At 29.8% G+C, this 19,524-nt stretch overlaps 1 protein-coding gene across 6 annotated transcripts in view; it reads left to right on the top strand.

Moving 5' to 3' along the window:
* Nucleotides 1–292: 292 nt before the first annotated feature.
* Syb (Vesicle-associated membrane protein synaptobrevin) overlaps nucleotides 293–19,524 on the top strand; it is a 42,874-nt gene continuing 23,642 nt past the window's right edge. For 3 of the 6 annotated variants that reach the window (XM_075377143.1, XM_075377134.1, XM_075377151.1), the window contains exons 1-4: nucleotides 294–448; nucleotides 1,989–2,088; nucleotides 7,103–7,181; nucleotides 12,841–12,920. In XM_075377143.1, coding sequence (XP_075233258.1) covers nucleotides 1,993–2,088; nucleotides 7,103–7,181; nucleotides 12,841–12,920 — 255 coding nt within the window. In that variant the 5' untranslated portion in view covers nucleotides 294–448; nucleotides 1,989–1,992. Of the gene's footprint in view, nucleotides 449–544; nucleotides 952–1,988; nucleotides 2,089–7,102; nucleotides 7,182–12,840; nucleotides 12,921–19,524 lie in introns of those variants that run through there. The other 3 variants (XM_075377107.1, XM_075377127.1, XM_075377116.1) reach the window with 3 other exon arrangements.

The raw sequence follows: 19,524 nt of genomic DNA, 5'->3' as shown, positions 1-19,524 counted from the left end.
AAAGGAAAAGTAAATTTATTCATGACATGTAAAAAAGTTAATAAGAATTACACTGCATTTTAAGCAAACAAAACATGATGACAAGTTATGTGAAAAAAGGTTTAGTCAAACTATGTAATCAGTCATTTGTAACTTTAATAGTTCTTAAGGTTGTTTAGTTTTCGTTTATGTATAGTTACTTGTTTCAGTTTATAGCAATGCTAACTTTTTGATTTTAATGTTATAACCCAAAACGTCTGTAATATTGAATCTGGTTTACACGCTCTAATATACTTGTTTTCATATTTTCCCCCACTACATTGTTCTCGTTCGGCTAATCAAATTCTTTAATCCGTGACATGACGTATGTGACATGATGAAGTCATCTGTTTCTCATTTATCGTAGCTGCTTCAGAAAGTGTTAAAATTGTCTGTCCACTGTGAGAGTGATTTTGTGTTACAGTTGTAGGTAATATAACAGTTTTAATGTTTGTTTCTTATTTATATTATTTCAGTTAGAACATTATGTATTAGCCAGATGGTATTTTTCTATAGTTGCATTTTATATTGTTTTGAGTAAACGGTAAAGTGCGGATATTACAATTCTTTATTGTAAAAAGTGATTTCTCCTTATTTTGCATGATGTGAAATGTATAGTGCGAATTCCAGTGGTTTGTTCATAGGTGCATCAAAATTTTTATTAGGAGGAAATTTGCCTTTGTGGGAGTAGTGTCGGAAAGTATTAATCTTAATCGCCATTAACGTAGAATTATTTGTCCTCGGAACGCTATCTTAAATCTAAGAAATTGTATTATTTTTTTAAATTGCAGTTGCTTAATAAATCATTTGATAGGGCAGACTGATAAGACGTCTGAAATTGAATGTACTGCGTTAGAATCATTGTAACAGTTGTACTAACGTGTTTACTGCTTGTTTGTAGATTGTTTTGTTTTCCTCTTGACACGTATTAAAGTTAGTATTTATTTAACATGTTTTTGTACTTACAAGTTATCTGAGATTTGATTTAGTATTAGTTTACCGTTTCAGTATTAATGTATATTGTTAATTTCTTCAGTTTTATCTGAAATCATTTTTGAGTGGGTGAGGTTAGGCAAGCAGTAAAGGTACATTTTAGTAGGTATATTTTATTTCTGCCACAAATATTGGTTATACTCTACAGTGGTTTTATGTAATTATATATGTATATTTTAATAGCACTTCATAATATTTATGAAGTGTGTTCTGACAGCTACGTTGCAACAGGTAATACTTTATACTTCCTGTTTGGCCAGTTACATTACTGTGGCTATTTAAACCGTAATGTATTTTAAGATAACGCATCTGTGAAAACATTTTATTTTTCACTCTTTGTCATAAAGTATATCTACTCTTTAAATTATTGTTTATTTAATGATGAATTATTAGGATTAGAAAATCCACCTTTGTTCCTCATCACTCTTTTTTACCTGAAATTAAGATTTAAAGTAATGATTTTGTTTGTACTCTATTTCCTTAAGCTTAGCATAAACTGATTAAGGTTGGAAATAAAATATTTACAATGAGTAATTTGAAAGGCTTGTTTGCCTTACTGTGTTCCATTTAAAAATAATGATTAGTTGCCTGCAGTATTTTTGTTTGGATATCTACAAATATCTCTTTGTATATCTTTTTATATTATTAATATCTTTATTATTAATATCTTTTATATTATTAATAATATCTTTTTATTTTATTAAATAAAATTGACATTTTATTTAATTAATGTTAAATTTGGTGTTAACTTTGGCATTTAAATTTGTGTCCTTTTAACATTGTTTATTGTTTCAAAGTATTATTAGTGTAAGACATTCAAGACATATATATATATATATATATATGTATATATATATATATATATATATATATCTGCAAGGCCTGATTGTTTAGGAGTGGTCAGCTGGGTTTCCTTTTTTAATATTTCATTTAGTAAATTATGAATTGTATGTAGTAATTGTTATGTGATGTTTCAGGAAAATGGATGGAGGTAGTAGTTACTCGGGAGATCTTGGAGGATCTAGATTACAGTATGATAATAAACGAATTATGGATTCACAAGCTCAAGTGAATGAGGCATGTAGTTTTATTGTTGTAGTACTGTTAACAGTGCCTGTTTTGTTAATTTTTCTGTTTTGAATAAGTTTTATTTTTGTTTACATTAATTTTTTATTTATATAAATTTAACTAGAATCATTTATTGAAAGATTAATCAGCTGATAATTATAAGATGACACTAATTAATGTAATAATTACTGTACAGTTCAAAAACCATATTTATTTATATTTTATTTACAGAATTTAAGTATTAGAAAAAGTAGTTGCCATAACTGAAGTAGTGTTAAATAAAGTAGTTTGTTAAGAAGTTAAAAAATGATTAATGTAAAAATATTCTCACAAGTACTTTAGAATTTAAAAAAAAAAATCCATATTAACAGTATTTACATTAACAAAAATCCAGTCATGGGAGTTATGTTTTAAAGATAATGTTTTTCATTTGTGTTTTTGGCACAATTGTGTTTCAGTTTCATGAATAACTTGACAGATATTTTCTTTTAATTTGTTACACTTATCTGAAGGTTACTTTCATAGACTTTCTTTTAAAAATCCTCGAGGAAATAGTTTTAAACACATGATGTTGCATGATCTTGCAGGCTGGTTTATGTCTCCATTTCAAGAAATGACATGATCCAGAAAACATGCTCTAATGAGCATGCATTGTTCCCCTTAGTGTATGGCATATAGCATCATCATGCTGGAAAAATATATCAGCAGGATATATATCAGGGTCCATATTCCCTTATTGGAGGCCATTAAAATCTGATTAATGTGGAGTGATAGTTTTTACAATTGCTAGTGAATGGAATTTTCACTATAGTGGAACTCCTTATAGTGGAATATGGAATTCTGAACTTTGTAAATTATACCATACAGTTACATGAAGTAAATGTGTGTATTGGTTGCTCTTCAGTCACTTAAGAATTTATGTTTCCCCAAATCCAGCAGTTTTGTTTATTAACATAACCTACAAGAGGGAAATGGGCCTCATTACTGAAAATAATTTTATTATGAAATTTGGCGTCAGGCTTGGTGTTCTCCAGAATTCAATCGGCAAACACACAGCAATGTCTGTAATCTGTAGGCTTAAGTTTTCAGAAAACTGTATTGTGTAAGCTGTAGAGTAAGTCTGTTATTATCAATTGTAGGTGTTTTTTTTGTAATGTTTAGTTTCTGAGATCAGCTATAAATTTCAAATGTTATTGAGAATTACAAAAAAATATAAAAAGAATAGTCATCTGCAGAAATGACAGATCATTTAAAAATTCATCACTCCTATGTTTATATTTTCTTTTCATGAATATTCAGCAGTTTGTTCATTTACTGTAGGAATATTGTCATTAGAATGAGTATGTATTAGTACTTTCATATTAGTAACCAGATACCACTGATAAAGGATGCAGATTTTGTTGTTATTTGGCACAATTTGTCTACAACAAAATAAGATTTCTCATAAAGAGTTTGTATATTCTTAACACATTCTTTAGTTGTAAATTAATTCCTAGTCTTCACCTGTAGCATATAAGAATTTTAGGTTAAGTTCTGGAATTGGGCGACTTTAAATCTCTGAAGTACTAGATGGACACCAATTAGTTCCTTTGCATGCTGTAGTATTAATAGTATTATTAACAATATGGCATTTAATAGTATTAATGATCATAAACCGTTCTTCCAAACCAAAACCACAAAATAGTTTTAAACATATAACTGGATCTCCAGTCCACTTGAAGAGGTAGATTTTTAAAATTTATGCTTAGGTCTTATTAATCTCTTGTAATATGTGTATGCATGTATAATACTATAAAACTGAAAATTGACATTTTATTTAATTAATGTTAATTTTGGTGTAGCTAACACACATGTAATTAAAAAAAAATACTTTATTAAGATGACAAGCATTCAAAAGTCAATAATCTTGGCATATATTATTTTCATTGTGTAGAATGTATATATACAAAAAACATTGCTCACTGTAGTTTTTAAATTAGATAACGAAAGCTAGTAAAGCATTTATTCAGATTTGAATACTAGAACATGGATACCAGTGTTCTTTTTTTGGTTGGGTTTCAATTAACCACACATCTCGGAATTGGTTGATCTGGAACTGTACAAGACTACACTTCATTTACATTCATACATATCATCCTCATTCATCCTTTGAAGTAATACCATATGGTGGTTACGAAGGCTAAATAGGAAAAAAATCTAGTAAAGCTGGCCTTAGGTTATGTTTGCTGTTATTGTTAGAAATTCAGAAACTTGTTTAATTACTTTTTTGTAATGTAATCATATGTTTCATTACAATCTATCCAAAACTAAAATCAGTTGTAAATTTCAGTGATACTTCATTAAAATTAGTAAATAAAAAAATTACATAGTTAAAGTTAGGTTTGATAACTAATGATTCCCTTGTACTGAACTTCATATGATATCAACATAACCTAATGCTCACTAATGTCATTTAATTAACCCTGAAATATTAAATTGGTCAGTTTTAAAATGTAAACACAAGAGAATATTGATATAAAATAAAACATTACCTTTTCCAATATGAGTATGAATTTTTTGATTTTTCATTTTAAAATCTGTATAAATCAAAAACTACAACAATAAAGCAACAATTTTTTCTGTATATTTACAATCAGCGTGGTGAAAAAAACAACATACACCAAGAATATTTACTTTTGAATGCATATCATCTTCCTAAATAAATACTAAAAAGTCTTAATTTAAATAATTTGAAAATAGTATTATGAAAAAGATTTAGGTAGAGTTGATGTCAAGTAAATAAATAATCCCTGTAAGTTAAGATTTAATGGAAGAGTCATTTTAAATATTTGATTACTTTTCTTAAAAATATAGTTAAAATTTTAGGTTTGATTGAAGCTAATAAGTTGGATTTATTATTTTTATGATGTCACTTTCTAATGTACATTTTGATTCTATAAAAAAAATCAAGGAATTTATTTATTATCATATCAGTAATTGGATGTTAATTTTCGTGTGTTACACATTGATTCAAAGGAGCTGTTTTTAAAAGTGCAATAATATTTTTTTTGTTTATTAGAGTTGGTTTTTTTTATATATTCTCAAAAAAAGATTATAAAAGTTAATAAAAAATTTTAGTGATTTTTCTTTAAAACGCCTATAAAATATAAATGTATTTCATAGCTGCTCCTACTTCCAAACATGATTTATTCCTGGATTTCCATTTAAAAGTAAGTTAACAAGTGAATTGAAAACAAGTTTCAAAAGAAGGTAATTAGCGAGAAAACCATACCTAGATGGGTAAAATTTGTTGTTAATTTCTAGACAATTTATGATTTTATTAATAACAACTTTTGAATATTTTTGAAAAGACTATTATTATTATTATTCTGTATTATTCATTTACAGCAACATTGTCCTTTTTTTTACAAATGATATTTATTTTTACAAAAATACTTTAGAAATTTTTAGAGTAGATAGATGGGGATTATAATGTATATTTAAAAATATAGCTAATGTATATTAAAATATATATATATGGCTAATTGCGTAACTTATATGACTTATCAACCTCACTCGTAATGTATAAACATTTCTTATTGAGAACTGTTTTTAAAAAGTTTTGGCTAGATATGGGTTTCATCACTTCATCCTTTTTTTTCACATGTGAGGTGAACAATTTCATAAGTATTTTGATCTACAAAAGTGAAGTTGAAAGTAAGTTTACTTCTATAAAAGGTATACTGGAAAGATCTTTGAACACTATTGATTTGGTTAGACCTTTTCTGTACTGTTAAAAGATAAAGGTGATCTAAAATGTGTGGTTTGGGAATATGTTCCCGGATGCAATTCAAGAAATTAAGAAGAAGATATATGTTTCATAATAGAAAGATTTCTATTATAAAATATTTACAAATATTATAAATATAATTGCAAATATTTAATTTGTTAATTGTAATTGTTACTGCAAATTGTAACTTCAGAGGTCTCTGTTATATAGATTTGCAGAGATATTGTTCATTATGTGTGACAGTTGGTTTTTTGATGGTACTCAATTGATAATTTTTTTTGTAACTACATGTTTTTTTTAAAATTATTTGTTCAGTGTCTTTTTTCTTTACAAATCAATGAAAGAGGATTTATTGTTGTCACTAAATATTATGCATTGTAACACTTTAAAGATTCCTGAGGGAATAAATTTTGCTTTGAAATTGATTAGTGATTACATTGAAAGTACCATGTGTACTGTACCATACTGGTAATTTTTAATTGGTTTTTTTACTTTTGGAAAAATAAATGAGATGTTTCTTATAGATTTGCTTCATGGTGGTAAACTTTGAAAATAAAGAAAACAGTTTTTTTTAATCTAATGAAATTTCACTGTAACTCTGCCTCAAAGAGAAAATTTTTTGTGGATTAATATATAATTAAAAATTTAACTGGATTGTCTGTAATGTCTTAAATATATGTTGTTCATGTTGCTATGGAGTTGTAAAATCTTTGTAAAAATTTAAAAAAAAAGAAAAAAATAATATTTGGTCACTGAGACTGAGATAAAGATGTTTGAAAATCTGATTGTGAAACTGGTATTAAAAATATTATCAGGAAGTGATTTTTTTTTAATATTATTACTTCTATTTGTTGATTCATTGAATTTTTAAAACTAATGATCACTTATGTTTCTAAATTTACAAATAGGTAGGCCATTTTAATTACTGCATATTTTTGTTTGGAATAGTTTTGGTATAATTCAGTGTAAAATTTACTGTGGATACTGATGAAATAATGTACACATCAGTTGTTAATCTGTTACTATTTTAGCCAACCTCAGTTGGTATTGTTTACATTTCATCTGAAGGGTCTAGATTCAAAACCTTATCAGGGTTGGAATTTTTCATATGCTACCAGGTTCAACCTGTTGATGTTGAAAGGAATAAATTATTACAAAATTTTTTTTGCCTGATAAAAATAATAATTTTATTATTTTAATTTCTTATATATTTATGTAGAATGTGTTGATTTTATTTATTTCATATTTTCATAGGTGGTTGGGATTATGAGAGTAAATGTTGAGAAAGTATTGGAGAGAGATCAAAAACTTTCTGAGTTAGACAGTCGAGCAGGTAATTTCTTCTTTTTTTTTTAATTAACACATATAATACCTTTAATTATTATTTTAAGATAGTTGATGAAGTGTAGGTTTCAGCAGAATCGTCTGACAGTTTCAAAAATGATAAAAAACGACAATTTTTTATTAATAAAAATGTACAGTGCATTATTAATGAAAGTATACGGGTGTAGTAAAAATCTACTAAGGAGAATTATATTAGTAGAAAATTGTTTGGTGTAAGTCTCTTGTTTAAAATTGTGTTATTCAATTTATTCAGTTGCACATACTGTTAGATGCAGTTTCAGGTGCCTCACATTACCTGCTGTTTCCTGCAGTATTTCAGTTTTTTACAAATTGTTGAGTTCATTTAATAATGTAGGCTCACAGGAATTTTCAGCTGCTTAGGAATGGCAATTCTGCGTGTTATTAATGTCATCAAAATAGAAAATGTGCTTCATTAGAATGAAACAAAGCCAATACTCAAAACATTTTAGAGTTATTTAGGAAATAGATTTAACAGGCTATACCACTCTCAACTACAAGAGTCATTCAATAATTAAACAGATAAACATTTTTAGTGAAGGAGACACTTAATCCAGGCAATTGAAATTTTGTAAGTGTTAGTTGGCAACCTTGCGAAGAGTGTTAGTCAGCTGTTTGATTAATATTTACGTAAATATAATCTCTGAGGTTTTAGTTATGATGGCTGTCCACACGAAGAAAGTACTTTTGAAGAACAGCATTCTGTGATCTAATTTCTACTCTTGGAAAGTGTACTATCTTCAGAAATATTCTCTTGGATGAACAAATAGTACGCCAGCAGTTGCATGAACTGTGTGATTTTTAATGTGTGGATGGAAAACTTTAAAATTGTTCACAAAAGCGTGACTGACAAGCAGCACTCCAGGCTTTCAGTGACAGTATCAACCTCAGCGTTAGATTCTTGTATTGATTCACTTTTCCAAGAAGAATCGACATCTTACAGTTGAACAAATTGCTGAAAAATGTTGAGTAGGTGTTGGTGCGACTCACTCCATCATTCAAAACAAACTGAACTACCGTAAGACTTGTGCAAGGTGGGTTCCAGAGAGCTTACCATTCATCACAAAGCCGAGAGATTTTGCATTTGCACTGAACTCAAAAATCATTTCAATAATGAAGTGATGCATCTTTGGACAGGATTTTAACCTGTGATGAAACTTGGATACATCAGCCATTTTGACTCCAAGTCTGTCCATCAAAGCATGCAGTGGAAACTCTTAATTGCCTATCCATAAGAAATTCAAAATGGAACCATCAGCCAGATCATGTTAACGCATTTATTGGAGTGCTTGTGGTCTGATTTTCTGTGATTATTTGAAGGAGCAATGCACTATCACAAGCGTATACTAATCAGCCATGATTGAGAACAAACTCACGCCTGCATTGAAAGGAAATGTCTAGGATGGCAGAAAAAAGGCGTCTTCAAGACGCCTTTTTTCATTGTCTTCAAGACAATGCTCGACCTCATTAGGCACAACTGACGTAGAAACTATTGGCAAAATGGGTTGGGAGCTCCTACCTCATCCTCCTTACAGCCCTGACCTTGCCTCTCCGGATTTTTATGTATTTGGTCCAGTGAAAGATGCTTTGCGTGGCATCAAGTTCATTGACAATGAAGAGGTAAAAAAAAAGTGCAAAACTGGCTTAGAGATCAAGGTAAAGAATTTTTTACTGAGGGGATAAGAAGACTCGTAAAAAGATGGGAAAAGTGTAGAGAAGTTGATGGGGATTACATGGAAAATTAGACAAAAAAATTATATTTATTTAATAAACAACTTTTATTGTACAGCTATTTGTTGAATGACCCCCATATGTAATATTTGGTACTATACTTCTTGATTATTGTACAAATAGAATTCTAGTTCCTTAACCTATTTAGTTACTGTTAACTAAATTCTATTCTGTTAAGCTCTATTTATTTTAATTAATTGTTGACTGTTTTCTAAAATTGTTTCAAATGTTTATATTCATCAGTTTTTTTTTATTTAAAAATTTTGAACTTTACACAAATTATGGAAAGATTTTTATTGAACAGGAGGTCTACAATGCCCTCCTGCTGTTTTTACTTGATATTCTAAATTTTAGGCGCATAATTGCATTTTAATTTTTTGGTTTAGATGTTTTTTTTTCATATCAATTTTTGTATTTCAGACTTTTTACTCATAAATTTAATCACCAGTTAGTTACTTAAGTATACACATAAGAAAACCCCACTGACTTGTTCAAAGTATTAGTGTGGAAGAAAATTATTCTTTTTTCCTAAATTAATTTCCCGATTTCATATTTACAATTATGTTTTCTAATCGATTAAAATATCTGATTTGATTGTTAATGAAATTTTCATTTAAAAGTAATTCATTTTGCATGTTTATTTGGTTAATTAAATTAATTAATTAATTGAATTAATAAAATTCTGACATTTTATAATGGTAGATCTCTGAAATCATTCTGATTTAGCCAGTCTATAAATGTCGTTTATTACAACCTTTAATTTTAAATTCTAATTAAGACAATAGTATTTATTTTTCTAAGGTGATCAATGATTTTTTTTTTTTAATCTGCCAAGATAATGCTTAAAATTTGCTTTCTACCTTAACTTACAAGTTTCTTTTCGGAATTGTTTAATATGTAATAGATCTGTCACAAAACATTCACATAACTAAGCAGTTCATAAGACTAAGCTGATTAACAGGGATGAAGCAATGATGATTACATGAATTAAAGGTACAAACATTTTCATTATCGGAAATAACATTGAGATTAGGAATGGTTCCATAGACACATTTAATACATAATTTAAGCATGCATAGCGTGACTATGAAATCCATGCCAAAGCTGTTTTTGCTTTAAGAAAATGGATCATTTTGATATCACATTGTACATGCACCAGTAGTGATCCTGATTTTATTAAGACCATGATAATTGGTGATGAATCTTGGGTGTAGGTCACGTGCTATAAACCAAAGTTCAATCATCCCCAAGGACAAAGAAAGCAAGACTAGTGAGTAGCAAAATTAAAGTGAGGCTCATTGTAATTATGTTTTTTAATTACCGCAAAGTTGTGCATAACAGATACACACCAGAAAGCCAAAGTATTAACAAACACTACTCTCTGGAGGTTTGCATCATCTTTATGGGCATTTGATGCAAGAGATCAGACCTGTGAGAATTATGCAAGTGACAATTGCATTACGATGATGTGTCTGCCCATTCATCACATTTAGCTTAGGATATCTCGGTGAAGCACAGAATTCCTTGGTTTGCCTTTGCCAGGCACCTTACTCACCAGATATGACTCCTTGTGATTTCTAGTTATACCCTAATCTTAGGATGCTCCTGAAGAGTCCCAAATTGACAGTCAGTTAGACATAATGACGGACTTGATAGCTTTGCAATATAGCCATTCGAAATAGAATTACAAACAATGTTTCCTGAATTGAAAGTACCATTAATAACATAACTTGGTGGCCTCTTCCGTGGAGACTAGGATTGGAGACCACTTGGTAAACTATTTTTTCCCAGAGGCTATTGTCAAATATTTTTTTAAAACATCTTGTATGTTCATGACTATATGCCATTAACTTAAGCTGGAAAAAGGTTGTTTGCAGTTCATATATTACCTCTCTTTTAACCAAATGTGGATTTTATATTACAGCTCTCAGAAAAGTTCAGATTTCTTTTGCTTGTTTTTAGCTATTGGATTACTTTGTGATTACAATATGCACAGGCTAGTTTAATAAACATCTTAAGATTTTGATTTTTTTTAACAGTTTGAGCCTTTAGCAGTTAATAAAGAATTTTCTTCTTGAATGAATTTTTCACTTTTTAATTTTATCATTTCCAAAAGTAATGATACAAATAAAATATGTATACATGTTCGATCTCTTTTAATATATAATTTTAATATTTAAAGAAATGTACAAAATTTATGGATTATTCATTTATAATAATTACTTTTGTGATTACACATACAACTACAATTTTTTGTGCTGTTTTCCAATTATTTATAGCATGAGTTTGAAATTGTCATCAATTTGTTTATATTGTAAAACATTTGAACTTCCATCAACTAAATAATATTACAGGGTTAAAAAAGGAGAATTCATTACCATTAAAATTCAGTATTTACTTGTGAGAAGAGTGAATGGTTTCTATTTAAAGTAATACAGAATAAATGAATATTGTACACTATTATTGGTGTTCTATTAATATTGAACTATTATTGGTGTCTGGAGCCTGTTGTATCCATTAAAATTAAAGGAAATAATTAAGGTCATTAAGTCTACAATGATTTCTCTTATCCTAATATATTGGTTTTTTATGTATTTGATAATAATTAAATACATTGGTACTGGTGAGATACCACTTCTGCCTTTCATTCACTAGGTCCTAGATTTGAATTTCAGTTAGGTTCTAGTATTTTTCATTTTCTGATAATTCATTTTTCATGAGTTGTGAAAATTTTAACATTAGTCTGTTTCATTTTTGTCCATCTTTCTTTCAAGCAACAAATAAACTATGTGCTTAAATATACAGAATACGGTATCTGCTTTTTAACTCTACATTGCGGGTTCTATAAAACAAGTATCTGCATGGTGTTTCCTCTGATTTTTATAGTTTTTGTATTGTTGATGCTGATCTCCTTGACAGAGTGATAGTATTTCTGCCCTTCATCTAGAAGGTTTTGGGCTCGAATAAATAAATATTTGTTTTATTTTTATTTTTTCTATATCTTAATGAAGTTTTCAGTAAAGATTTTTCCTTTTAATTGGTTAATACTTAGTTCAACCATTCAGAAATTTTTCATTATTACCCTTATATGATTTATGCAAGCCTTCAAATATGCAGGTGTTTTGCCATGAGTCAGTGTTTGCCATCAGTTTGTGTTGATTTATTTCCACCAAGTCACTTCTTAATATTGGGAAAAAATAGTCAAAAGGTACTAAGTCTGACGAGTAGGGCAATGCAGAAGATTTAGTATAATTTGAACAATTTAGTTGCTATAATCACAGACTAGTGAGCTGGCGGATTGTCATGAGGAAAAAGAATCATCTTTTTCATCAAATGTGGTCATATTTTCTCATTTAGATAATCCATCTAAGATACATAATATTGCTTAATTATCATCTGACTTTTCTCCAGAAAGTTAATGAAGATTATGTCAAGCATCCCAAAAGACAGTGGCCAACATATTTTCTGCTGAAGGAATGGTTTTTACCATCTTTGGAGGAAGTTCCCTGACTGCAAATCATTTTTTTGACTGTTGATTTGTTTCAGAATGGTGATTATATACTAGAATTGTGGGAAACTAAGAATGACATCAAATCACATACGGTGAACATCTCTTGACTTTGCAAGGGCTTATCAGACCCCTGTATGATTTGGAAAGTAGGCAACGTAAAAAAAAAATTATTACTTTAAGACTATCCAGTTTTTGTAATTATTTTTAGTAGTTATTCTGCCAGTTGCTTGAGTGATATTTATTCATTGGCATGTCTGAATACATATGACATAACATCAGTGTGAGTCCACAATTTTAATTTTAGTAGTGATTATTAAAATTAGTTTAATCTAATTCAATGTACAAAGCTTATCTGTAACATTAATTTTTGTTTTTAATTTTTATTTAGATCAATTACAGCAAGGCGCTTCACAGTTTGAACAAGGGGCAGCAAGACTGAAACGAAAAATGTGGTGGCAAAACGTTAAGGTATTAACATTACTTATTATTAAATACCTTTCCTGATAACAGTGATCAATATTTATTTATCTTTAGTCAAAATGAATTTCCTTACTGCCTATACTTAAAAATGATGGTATAGCGAACTAATGTCATATAAACCTACACTTAAAAGGCTTATTTGATTTAATTCTCTCAAGCCTAGACTCGAGAGATCCCCACGACTTGGGTCCTGTGGGATTTTATACTATGTCACTTTATCAGTCAACATGCTTTCCTCTTAAACTTGATTATATCTCTGCAGTTACCTGTCTCTGAAAAAGATAAGCTACCACCCCTAAAGTACCAAACTTGATGAATATATAGTCACATCACTTAACATAGGCTATAGGTTTTTCTGCTCCTACTTACATGTTGCTGTAGGCTGCATAATAAGATTTAGATTTACCTCGCTGTTATTTTCATTTGCCAGTCAAAAGTTCATCATCCTGCCTGAGGTACACATGATTTACTCCTCCTGCTTCAAATTAGAACTTAATACCAAAAGAGATCCTTGTTATAAGCATACATGGTCCATAATTTATCATTGGCTTTTGAGCACAGCCAGTCATTTCTTAGTTTAGGCACCCAGTTCTATGCACCTAGAACTATCATACCCGGTGTATGTCACCAGTTAGTATGCAAGGTAACAGCCTCTGATGAAAAGTAACAGCCACAGGGATCTGGTCCGCGTCTAACGTATAGATGTCAGCATCCATCATTAATAAAGTCAGATTGAAACATAAATGACCTTGATAGAGCTGAACTTGCTTCAGAAAATGTGGCCTTCCTGTATGCTCTAGGTGCTATAGACCACCAGTCTCATTAGAGTCCAAATGTCAATTGGCTTATACAGTGAATTCTCTGTCATTATCTTCACATCACTGAAAATAACAGCTCTCTATGATACCATAACACTCTTGTCAGTTTTTACAAACAGATCAACAGCCATTCATACAGCTGAGCTGTGGGTGCTCCAAATTTAGTTCTGTACACAGGACTGAGCTGTAGGTAAGCTCAGTTGCATTACTTTACTTTACTAAAACACAATTACTTATCCTCAAAAACAATTAGGGGTTTACTGTATTTTTAGTATGTGTCTATTAAATAACAAAATTGATACAATAAAGTTTCCTTTACTTTTATGTATTACAACTCTAATACTCATGCCCTTCAATTAATCTCTATTTGCACTTGCACACCAATGGAGTTTTGTTTTCCACCTGTCAAATGTACGGAGCAGATAAGATTTTGTCAGTTATTTTAACATATATATTGTTTTATAGTTTACTTCATCAACCATTGCAAACATATTCCTTCAAGCGCAGATATCATTTTAGGGAAAAGAAAAAAGTTACATGGTGCCAAATCTGATAGGAATGTTCTAGTGTATTAATGTGTTGATCAACCTTAAAACTGTAAAGTCCTTCAATTTTCTAAAATGTTTTCATGAACTGAAAAGTGCAGTATGATTGAGTTTTGTTCAGATGTTATCCAACCTTTGAACATAACAGATGACGTTATTTAACATAAAAAAGAAGTTTTTAACATATTTTGAACTATATACTGTAAATGCAATGCTTCAATTCTATTCTAAACTCTGATTCTTTTGTTTCTGGAATGTATCATGAAAATCACACATAAGTGTGTCTAAAAATCATTAGCGATTTTGTGAAGACATACTGGATAATCTAGTGTGAATGACAGTGATTGTGGTGGAGTTTTACAGGTTACAGAATATGGTAGTGATATCTAAAACATCAAATCATAAGTTTTAATGACAACAAAGCAGTCAGTATTTTCTTTGACCAATAGAAAAAAATTACAAACTCCTAATGATTAAAGTTGAAAAAAGTACCTAAAAACAGTAGAACATAATCTATTTCAAATTTTCTGAAGATACTACAGACAAATGCTCATTTGATGTGTATACAGCAAGAGTAAAGCCACATAGAATTCGTAAGTTGGTAATTCATTAACAACAAAATTACATTTAAAAAATTTAACTATTTTCATTTTTGGATAAAGAGAATCATATTTTCTGCTATGATTTATTGCTTAATCTAGTGTGCCCTTCTTCAAATGAGTGGAACCCTCTTGTATTGAGACAAGCTTAGGTATAAATTTTGCAGCAAACCTGGGCATACCCAAATCACCAGTTAAAATTAGCAGTTTTTGGGAGAGCCAGTTGTCACCTCCTTACAGGTTAAATAAATACTAAGAATTTTTTAATAACATTAACATTTGTGTATATTAGTAGTTCACCAGAATATTAATCACTTTCCACTGAGGTTGCCCATTTTTGAAACTGTCATTTCATACTTTTATCTATGTATGCCTTAAAATATTATTGCCAAATGCTTTCTGAATCTTTGAGTCTATAAAACATTTTTTCAGCCTGTATATTGTTTGACCCTTTCTTTTTCTCACATATTTGGTTCATTATTTAACTTGTTCATCTTAATCTGAAAGATATATTTCAGATGGTAGTATCAATAGACTTAAACAATAGTTATTATTTTTTTAATAAAGACTAATCAGCATTTTATTAAGAATATCCAAAGCAAACCATTTTGGCTTGATTTTGCTGTAAATGAAATCAATTTGATTGCCTATGAGAATTTGTCATGTAACAAGATACACAAAGGTTTAACTTTACAGGCTACAGAAATGCTATTATTGTTACTTGAAAGATGAATTCTTATGTAATTGCCAATATTAGCATCTAAGAACTATATTATAATGAATGGTTTATCCATATTTAAATATTTATAATGTATTACATGAATATTTATTTTTTTTAAACTGCTAGTGTAGAATTAATTGTCTTCTTCAGTAATTATGCTCAAACATGGATATTATGGTATTGTTAGTGAAGAAAAAAAAAATGTCCTAAGATTGAAGGACATTCCTTTCATTGGTCCTATATTCCATTTTTTGGAGTGGGAATCCTCATTTGAAAATGAAATTTCAACCATTTATTTTTGGTCAGTAAGGTATAAGTAGTAGCTCAAATGCAGTAATTGCTTTTTTTTTTGTTCAGATCTAAATTGGATCTATAATGAGAGTGAAAAAAAGGAAAGGTGGTTTTTATTCTAAGCTTAAAATATTTTTTACATAGTAGGAAGAAGCAGTTGTGATAATAAACAAATTTTTCCTAAAACCATCCTGAAGGTTTGACAATTAATACATTGAAAATGAATGTTTTAAAAGAGAATTTATCAGTCTTGTTATGCATAATTTTTTTCAAATGATTACAAAATTCACTTGGTAATGATATAAATCAAATTCTTTGATTATGATGGGGAAGCGTTTTAAAATGAAGAAAATCTGTTGCTTCTCTGAGTAATTCTGTCCCCTCCCCAGTAACAAAAAGTTAAAACGTATTTTAGGTTTAGATTCAACATCTGAGTGACCCTAGACTTGCTACAAAAAATGTACTGAATAACTGACTGATCTCTGTAGCAGGTAGAATTAAAAAACTCTTAAGAATTAGTTATTATTTCATTTTTTAACTTTTTAGAAGTGAAGATTTTTGACATGTAATTCTAAGTCTCTATTTGCAGTCTATAATTTTGGTAATTCTGTAAATTAAGTGAACTTTTATGTCCAGTTAATTGCTATAATGTTGTTTTCTAAAGATGTAATTACTGCTGATGAAGTACAATTACTAACGTAAACTAATTGTTATGTGGTTTATTATGCTGTTGAGTTGGCCATAAGTAGTAACTTGCCATATAGTTTAAAAGTGTCATTTGGCTCTGTACCAAACCTAAGACATAACTGAAGAACATTCTATGATCTTTGAAGAGAAAAAACCTGAAGAAGGAGAAAATTTACTTGTTTTCCAGGGGTACTGCAATTTAGAGAGTTGTTGTTACTATAAAATAATTATCTGCAAGTTGGAAAGAAGAAATGAAGGAAAAAAATTTTCCAGAATCAATGCCTCTATTGCTCTCTGTCTTACGTCCACCTTATCGGATATTCTTGTAGCTTTGTGAGAAGTTCCAATTTGTCTCTAATATTCTGGATGATCTGCACATCATTCAATTCCAACCAGCCTCAGTCAAGTCAATCTTTCTGTCGCTATAGAATCTATCGTGAATGTGAATGTTGTAATTTGCGTGTTAATTGCAATTCATGGTATTAAATATTCACAGCAGTAGATTTATACAGAATCATGGATAAATTTTCAAGTGGGCGTAAACAACCATTAAACCTTTTAGTAATTGGAATCCAATTTTCAGTCATAATTTTCATTGTGCCCCATCATACAATAATAATGTATTCAATAATAATGTGTTTTTGAGTATTTTGACGCTAAAGCTACACAATAGTGAAGCATCAACAAGTGTACAGACCAGCATGGTTCCGAAAATAGAATCAACAAAATATTATCAAGAATACTTAATACTAATTTTGGGTTTACTAGTACGGAAGTAAATGAAGAAGAAAGGCTCTGTGTGTTATTTGCTCAAAAGTTTTGGCGGCAGACAGCATGAAATCTAATAAACTTAAACAGCATTTGGAAACGCTTCATAGCAAGTATGTTAACAAGCCCCGAGAATTCCTCAAATTAAAATTAAAATCATATGAAAAGCAAACATCATTTTAAAAAAAACTTTGTGAATGAAAAAGCTTTACTTGCCTCTTACAAAGTTTCATAAAAAATAGCTAGATCTAAAAAGCCTCACACCATTGGTGAAGAGCTTATTTTTCCAGTTGCAGTTGAGATTGTGTAAGCTATGTTTGGAGATAAGTTTTCCAAACAATTGCAGTCCATACCTCTTATCAAATTATACTGTTGTCCATCGAATTGGTGACATAGCTGAAGATGTATGGCATTATTTATTCGGGAAGTTGCATGACAAATTGCTTTCAATTCAGCTTGATTAGGCAACAGATAGCAATAAAGATGCTCATTTCATTGCCTGTGTTCAATTTTGTGATGGTATGTTAGTAGTAGAACTACTTTTCTGCAAACCAATAGAACTCAAAGCAACAGCACTCACATTATTTGCTATCTTAAATGATTTTATAAACGAGGGAAACATAGAGTGGAAAAATTGATTAGTAATGTGGAAGATAGTGCTCATTCAGTGTCTGGTAGATTCCAAAGTATACAAGGTACTTGTGAAACAAAAATCTCCACAGTGTATCTGGACACATTGCAAGATCGTCAGAGAAGCTCTGGCTTCCAAAGAAGTGAGTCCTGGTCCGAATATTGTGCTAATGATGGTTGTAATTGTAGTAAATTACATAAAAGTGAGACCTCTAAAATCAAGAATCTTTTCTGCACTTTGTAAAGACATGGGTGCAGTACATTCAGCATTACTATTTTATTGCGATGCAAGATGGTTATAATGTGGGAAATTTTTGCAACATGTTTATGAATTAAGAGATGAAATCCCCATTTTTCTAGAAGAGGAAAACTGACTGGTAGCTGAGAAGTTTCAAGATAGTTTATTTGTGATGGAATTTGAGCTACTTGATCGACATATTCGAGAAATTAAATACTTGAATCTTCAACTTCAAGGAGCAAAAACAAATACGTTGAATACGAGTGATAAAGTTAATGCTTTTTGTAGAAAATTGAAATTGTGGAGCAGAAATTTAAAGCAAAAACCTAGAAATGTTTGCAAATATGGTTGAATGTGTTAAATGTATAAGGCAGAAGAACAACATGTGAAAGTTGTTTTTTTAACCATTGAAAACCATTTAGCCATGCTGGCAAAGAATTTAAAAAAGTATTTTCTTGCTGACGACAACTTTGTAGCAAGTTATGAGTGGGTTAGAGATCCATTTCAAAATACTCTTGAAGGGCTCCCAAATGCCAAAGAAGAAATGTTAATAGACTTCACGGCAAGTGTCAAAATCAAGAGACAATTTAGTAATAAATCGCTCTTTGTATTTTGGGCAGGGGTGGATAATATGTTTTCTGCACAGAAAACAAGAGCATTTCATATACTATTACCATTTTCAACATCCTACCTTTGCGAAACTGAATTTTCTGCAGTGGACAAAATATAGATCTCCAACTAAATGTAGAAAAAGAACTCAAGAGTGTCTATTTATTATATTAAACTTTTCTCTGCAAGACAGGCCGAAGTGATTCACTAATAATTATTAAACTAGTTTTTAATTTAGTTTTGATAAGCTAATTATGAAATACATTGTGCAGTACCCCACAGGTTGAGAAACACTATTGTACAGTCAAAAAAAGGTGGAAAAACAAGACTTTAAAAATTTACTGATAAATTGGAGGAAAAAGTAAAAAAATAAAATAATTATAGATTCGTGATGCTGAGATTAGAAAAGAAAAGTAGTAAAGGAGCCAGTGGGACTCCACAGGAATGATAATAGAAATCAAGAAGGTATGGTATATGAATATGAATTATTCTGGTGCTTATAAAAATATATTCTAAATTTTAAGGTAGAACAGATAAAAGGGAAAGTGAATGAGTTTAAAAGAAATTGATTGATAAATTGTACAAGGTTATAAATCTTAGAGCAAGTAGTAGGAAAAAGGTAAAGCAATACCATACTTGGATAAGAAAAAGAAGAGGTAAAATTGAATGGATTCTTAATAATGTGA

The sequence above is a fragment of the Lycorma delicatula genome, chromosome 1 (genome assembly GCF_047948215.1).
Source record: "Lycorma delicatula isolate Av1 chromosome 1, ASM4794821v1, whole genome shotgun sequence".
Classification (NCBI taxonomy): Eukaryota; Metazoa; Arthropoda; class Insecta; order Hemiptera; family Fulgoridae; genus Lycorma; species Lycorma delicatula.
This window is presented reverse-complemented; position numbering and strand designations above follow the sequence as displayed.